Source organism: Megalops cyprinoides, chromosome 4 (assembly GCF_013368585.1).
Source record: "Megalops cyprinoides isolate fMegCyp1 chromosome 4, fMegCyp1.pri, whole genome shotgun sequence".
Lineage (NCBI taxonomy): Eukaryota > Metazoa > Chordata > Actinopteri > Elopiformes > Megalopidae > Megalops > Megalops cyprinoides.
The window spans coordinates 2,947,501-2,955,000 of record NC_050586.1 but is presented as its reverse complement, the minus strand read 5'-3'; the positions used below and the strand labels follow the sequence as shown (position 1 = coordinate 2,955,000).

At 45.1% G+C, this 7,500-nt stretch overlaps 1 protein-coding gene across 1 annotated transcript in view; it reads right to left on the bottom strand.

Moving 5' to 3' along the window:
* cacna1ba (calcium channel, voltage-dependent, N type, alpha 1B subunit, a) overlaps nucleotides 1-7,500 on the bottom strand; it is a 167,876-nt gene that overhangs the window by 78,055 nt on the left and 82,321 nt on the right. The window contains exon 7 of the mRNA XM_036526129.1: nucleotides 5,787-5,890. Coding sequence (XP_036382022.1) covers nucleotides 5,787-5,890 — 104 coding nt within the window. The remainder of the gene's footprint in view (nucleotides 1-5,786; nucleotides 5,891-7,500) is intronic.

The window sequence follows — 7,500 nt, the reverse complement described above, 5'->3', positions numbered from 1 at the left end:
AGTAACCAAAACTGTCACAGGGAGGGAGAAGCTGACACGTACTATGACGGAGAGGGACACGGTGGCCCAAACTATCACGGAGAGGGACACACGGAGACGGATAAGGTGCCTGAAAGATCACAGAAAGGGAAGAATGGAACCAAACTGCTTCAGGAGTCGACCTCCATTTGACCTTTTACATGGATTGGCCCAGAGGACCCCTACAGGGGAGCAGTTTGTGATTGGACCATATGGCACTCACAACCATCTGCAGTTTCTGCAGGTTCAGGAAAATTATTCGCTCGAGATATTTTACATTTTTTAAATTTTGCAAACACTGAGCAACAGAGCATTATATTTGGGAATTTTTTGCACTTTTATCATTAAACCTGTACTAACTATATAACTCACAATAACCTGGAAACACAGACCCAACATGAACTTCATTAGCGTATGCTAACACATTCCTCAAAACTGCATCCATAAATTCTCTCATCTTTAGCGAATTAGCAGATAATAGCAAAGTACTGCAGCTCTTACAAACCAGCACTGATACTGTTTGCAAGTGCATCTTAGAAAACCCCTGTCAGTTTTGAGCTAACACCAACCATAAGTGTTAGCAATATATAAACGTGCAAATGAATTCATTAATAAATGAATGAATAGATGACAGAATAAATAATATGTAAAAATACACTGAACAACAACAAAACTCTACAATACTCAAATGAATTTATGCATAAATTTCTCTTCTCAACTCTCAGATGTATTTAAGTACCCATTTGTTTATTCTTTCATATCAGTATTCACTCATGGCCTGGTTTGGTCCTGGCAGCGCTGAACCATCTCGTGTCCGTATCTGAGTTAGTGCAGGCAGTATCTGCATGTGTTGCAGGGATCCTCCAGCCCTGTCAGTTTCTCCATGCGATGGACCCTCTCCCCTCTCTGAAGTGACGCACAGGTTTCTCCATGTGATGGACCCTCTCCTCTCTCTGAAGTGACGCTCAGAGCCGTCCCGCTGAGAGCCGGATAGTGACTCAGTGGGGGCAGGTCAGGACAGCTCTCGCTACAGGGAGCGCACCTGTTCAGTCAAGACGTCGGGATGATGTATTGCAAGCTGGTGTCTGAAAGTGGAGCAACGGAGGAGGAGAGGACCGAGCCCCACTGCAATCCCAGCTCATCCAGAGCCTCACTTACTCATAACCCCTATTGCCAGTCTCCTTATTTACTCATAACCCCCATCCTCAGTCTCCTTACTTACACATAACCCTGATACCATTCCTCCTTACTTACTCATAACCCCTATCTCCAATCTCCTTAATCACACATAACCCCCATCCTCAGTCTCCTTACTTACACATAACCCCCATCCTCAGTCTCCTTACTTACACATAACCCCTATCCTCAGTCTCCTTACTTACACATAACCCCCATCCCCAATCTCCTTACTTGCACATAACCCCCATCCTATTCCTCCTTACTTACTCATAACCCCCATCCCCAATCTCCTTACTTACACATAACCCCCATCCCCAGTCTCCTTACTCACACATAACTCCCATCCCGATCTTCTTGCTTACATTACATTTACATTTATTCATTTGGCAGACACATGTATCCAAAGCAGCTTACAAGTGAGGCAGAGTACAAGTACGCCTCCACTCCTCCTCACTTATACATCATAAACGGCCCTGGAAGCTCTTTAACCTGGAAGCTGTTTGACTCCATCCTGGTCTTCATGAAACTACTCATGCATACATTTAGCACTGTGCATGGAGACAATATTATCACGGAATATGGGAACATATGGGAACATTTTGTACCAAATAGGTTGCTTAAAAGGGCTTCATATTCCTTAATTCTACCAGCCAGAGTAATACTCAGACCCAATGATTCCTGCAAAATGGCTGCCCATACCATAACGGATCTACCACCATCTACCCAACAGTTCGGAACAGGTAACATGGGTTGAAGGCTTCCTTTGGCTTTCCACAAACAGAAAATGTTTTCTGTTAAGTGTCCGTCTATCCCTGTGGATGAGCTTTGGCTCACTGACCACTGTTCTTTCTTTCTGATGCAGTTTCTTTATTTAGCACATGCCATCATGATTTTAACACTGTTCCCCTTGACATATTAAATAATTTTGCCGTTTCTGTGACTAACACAGCAACCAGCTATTCCAGCACCAACTATTTGGGCTTTTTCAAAATTAGTCAGATTTCTCATATTGTTTTAGAAACACTTATATAGAAGTATTGATTTTAAAACCTCTTTTGTAGCGGAGGCATATTGCTCATTAGTATTGACATTTAGAGATTCAGAGTGAGAGATTTATTTACTTACAAAACACAAGTCACTTTTGTTTACATTTAATGTTCCCATTATTTTGTCTGCCCTCTAAATATATAGTATCTGTACTACATATATGAATAAGGCCAATTGCTAATTGCATGTATATAATGGACAAAGAATAATAGAGTGTCTTTGAGGGTGTGTGAAAGTATGTAAATGAGTGAAGTTCCCACAGTGAGACAAAAGGAGGTGAGAGAGTTGAGATGAAGGACGGGAAGTCGAGTGCTGGGGAGAGAGGGAGAGGCAGACTCTCTCCTCCGCATGGTAATCATAAAGGACTAGCGCAGGCTGTTTACAGCACTCTGCACCAAAGCCTGCACACCTCACAGCCTCATCCTGAGGACAGCACACACAATACGCACACACACATGTACACAACACAAATACACACACACATGTACACACACACACACACACACACACACATGTACACACACACACACGTACACACACACACAAACACAACACAAATACACACACACATTACACACACACACATTACACACACACACATGTACACACACACACAAACACAACACAAATACACACACACAACACAATGCGCACACACATGTACACACACACACACACACACACACACACGCACGCACGCGCACACACACACTCTTTCTGATCCCTGTTTGAACAGCTAACCTTCAGTAGTAGCACTGACTAACCCAGCACACTCACATGTTCCCCACTGTGACCGCAGAGCTGGTTATAAATAATGAATCCAGGAATATCAAACTATGAGCTTTATTAGGCGTGTCAGGGATGCGAGCGCGTGGGGAGGGGTCCCGCTTTTGACTTTTCATCTGAGGTCTGGGCCTCAGCCCCTAAGGGTGAGAGCATTGATTTCCGGAAGTAAAGCACACAGAATGACTTTCCCAAAGGGGACGACAGATCTACCTCTGCGTTCTTTACCTGGGGGCGAACCAGCTACCAATGCTAGGAGATTTTAGGAAAGAAACCAGCTGCACACACAGCAAGCAGCACAGAACACAGAAAACAGAGGGGTGGGAAGGAAGACAGAGCTGCAGTAATACCATCCCTCTGCCACACTCAGCGCGGGATCACAAAAGCCATGCGGTGGAAAAGCACTGCAAACTAGATTAGATTTCCAAGAAGCAATAAATTCAAGTCCCAACAGCAGTTACTGTAGGCCACAAAGCTACTGTTAGGAGGTTGTGCATTAAACCAAATGTGTCTGGTGTGTGTGTGTGTGTGTGTGTACATGCATAAGTCTTTCTGAATCTGTGTGTTTTTTTTCCTGTGTGCATGTGTATGTGTGTGCATGTGTGTGTGTTTGGAGAAATCAGAAAACTGTTACTGTTTGTGCCTCATGACTACATCGCAATGAGCAAAAATCCAATTGCTAATTATGCTGAAATGCCAGCATAATTCAGTTTAGATTCCCTTTTATTAAGATACACACATCCAGGGGAGGGCAGCTATAGATCCATGCATAAGCAGCATGCTAAGCAAATCCCTCTCTGATTAAAGTAAATATCCTCCCTCTCTCCCCCTCTCTCTCTCTCTCTCTATTTCTGTGTCCGTCTCTTTCTCTCTATCTGTGTATATATACATACATATATATACAAAATCTCCCACAGGTGTTCAATTGGGTTGAGATCTGGTGACTGTAAAGGCCACAGCATATGATTCACATCATTTTCATACTCATCAAACCATTCAGTGACCCCTCGTGCCCTATGGATGGGGGCATTGTCATCCTGGAAGAGACAACTCCCATCAGGATAGAAATGTTTCATCATAGGATAAAGGTGATCATTCAGAACAACTTTGTATTGATTTGCAGTGCCCCTTCCCTCTAAAGGAGGGGTACCGTTCTCTTGGTGTATGCCACACATGCACTCGCCCACTTGTCGAGAATATGGTAAAGGATGACTCATCTGACCATATCACTTTTTTACCACATCTCTGTAGACCAGTGCCTATAGTTTTTGCACCCCTGAACTCTCAAATGTGCTTTCATCTTTGTAATGAGGGGTTTATGTACTGCTACCCTACTATAATATCCCTCTCCGTGTAATTGTCGATGGACTGTTCTTGCTGACAGTCTGATCACGTCCTGCATTGACATTCTCAGTCACCTGAGGGAGAGTTGCTCTTCTGTTTTTCCTTGCATATCGCACTAATGCACGGGAATCACGAATGTGCACTGTCAATCACAATTTCCGATCCTGTTCACTGATGTCTTTCCCATAGATCTAGATGCAGATGTCACTTTAGTCACTGTTCCTGTTGAAACACTAGCCAGGTGAGCAGTCTTTGTGACTGAAGCTCCTGCCATTCGTGCTCCAACAAAGAATCTTTTTTCAAAGTCACTTACATCTTTTCCTCTTGCCATCTTCATCCAAAATCGAGATCACCTGGGCCTGCTCAGCATTTTTATACATGCCACAGAGCAAGACTGGATGTTAATTGCTTAATTGTACCATGCAGTACGCCTGTGTGGAAGCATCTGCATTCGTTATGTTTCTCCACTCATTTCTCACATATGCTTACTTTCCTTAACCTGAGGATTGCTTTCTTGTATACTGGGATTTGAATACAGCCGTAGGACATTAAGGCTGCTCTCTTCTCCAGTTCTATAGAATCTGTGGGAAGTGTCTTCCCGCCGTCACCTCGATAGAAGCTGACAGCTTGTTAGTCTTGCCACTGGCACCACACAGCCCCGCCCTCTGCTCTCCGTAGCTGGTATGACTCCTATCTCTCTGTGGCTCTGTGTGTTTCCCCTTTATTCTGCCATTTTAAACATTAATGAGTGATAAAAAAAAACCAAAAACTAAACGCAAAAAACATCCATACATGCAGAATTCTGTAAAAACACCCAGTGAGTACAGAGTACTGGCATTTACAGAATGCATGTTTCATTGAACTGAAGGGAGAGAAAGGGAGAGGGACAGTTGGACAGGTGCAAAGAGAGGGAGAGAGACAAGGAGTGGGGCAGTTAGAGAAATGCAAAAAGAGAGATGCAAAGAGAGTGAGAGAGAAAGAGAGAGCGAAAGGGAAGGAGTGAGAGAGAGAGAGAGAAAGAGGGAGCAGGACAGTGAGAGAGAAGGAGATACGCACATGCACACACATCACACACACACATGCGCCAACTCCGGCCTGCTGAGTACAAAAGAAGCCTGGTACCAAACCAACCAATCAGGTGACAGAACACGCTGACCAGGAACAGGCTGACTCCAAACATCACACAGAGCAGGAAAAAGGAAGCCGCCACATCTTCGTTCAGAGCAATGCCTCTGCTTAACACGCTGCATGCGTGTACCTTGAGCGTGTAACATGCCTCCAGCTCTGACAGAGGGGCGTGTACATCCATACAGGCTTTCCTCATGCTTTTCTCAAGTGATTGGAAAATATTCACACCTTGTAGCTGTAGCTTGTAGCTGTGAAGATAATCTTTCTGTGTCTTTTTTCAGACTTACCCGGATAAGACTCCCAACACGAGGTTGAGCATGAAGAAGGAGCCGATGATGATGAGAGGGATGAAGTACAGCCAGTTCCACGTGTTTCCTGAGGCATCGTTGGCCTGCAGACACAGGGAGAGAAAAGGATATTAAAGCTGCTTGCCGTTATTAGCGTTAGCGTTATTAGCGTGCTGGTGTTATCAGTGAACACCACACCCCAGGTCCTGCCAGACTGACATTACACCCTATTCATACTGGGAGAGGAGGATCAGTCTGCTACCCAAGCAGACAGGTATGAGCCCCCCTGCTTGTCTAAGGAACAGTAGGTACACTTTCTGCCACCGTAGCATTTCTGTTTATAGAGAGGAACCAAAGGGATTGCTTCTTGTTCTTTTTCTGTGTTTGCCATTTTATAAATGCTGCGTTAGAGTTTCTTTTCCTTAATCCAAGGCTTTGGCAGTGCTGTACTTTTAAGATAATGCCAATTTAAAAAAAAAAACACACACACACACTTGAATCTGAATTTGGACGGGAGAGAGAAAGAGAAGAAGGACTGAAAGAAAAAGAAAGCAAGACAGGGATGGGCAGATAATGAAGAGAGAGAGAGTTCTGAGCTTTAACCTCACTTTATTTGGACACCACATCACAGGCACATGTCATTTGAAGGAAAACAAAAAGAGAGAGATACAGAGAGAGATGAGAGCGGGAAGGCAAGGAGGGTAATCATTACGGGGCTCCAAAAATCCAAACCCCCCTTTTCCTTCTGAGATGTCTTTCTGGCGGCTGCCTGATGCACTCAAAGCAACGGTCGCACTGTAACTATAACACAGAGCCTACTGAATCAAGCACACCGTACAGGATATGCGCTGACCAGCCACGGTGGTCAATGTAAGCAATACTATCCTCAGTTACAACTGATGTTCCACACAGAGATTCAGGAAAAGAGTTTTCAAATGATCCCTACACAACTGACCAGTTTTACCTACTACTATCTACCTTTTCCTGTTGAAGTCCAAATGGCATGTCAACATCCTCATCCAAATGGCGAGGTGGAGAGTTTTTTTATTAGACTCCAAGCCTGTACCCCTCATCATAGACCCAACCTCTACACTCTCTTGATATGCATATTTGCATTGTCTGGAAATTCTTATACATTAAATGGTATTTTAAATGCGACTGTAGGCTCACACCTCATGACCCTCATGGGTAAACCCAGCCTGCCTTTTCCCTGCTCTGCTGGTTCTGCGTGGAGGGTGTGGAGTGCCGAACATGCAGAACAGATTAATGAGATCTGTGGGACTCGAACAGCTTGTTGTGTAGCAATGTGGAGAGGGCCGTCTGTGGCAGAGACCCACACAGGAGTTGGGCGCTTCCACGGTTTCTGGCGTCTCCAAGCGATGCCACTGCGCTGACAGCTGTTGTGTCTGTGAGGACCAGGATTTTGTTTTCCGTCTCTCCTGGACCAAAGCAGCATGTGAACATATGAGTCTGAGGCAGAACTGCTCTGTACACCACCCACAGACACTGCCCACACACCCCACTCCAAACACCACCCACACACCGCCCACACACCCCACTCCAAACACCACCCACACACCGCCCACACACCCCACTCCAAACACCACCCACACACCTCCCACAGACACCACCCTGAACCCCCCACGCCAAGCACCTCCCACACACTGCCCACACACCCCACTCCAAACACCACCCACACACCGCCCACAGACAC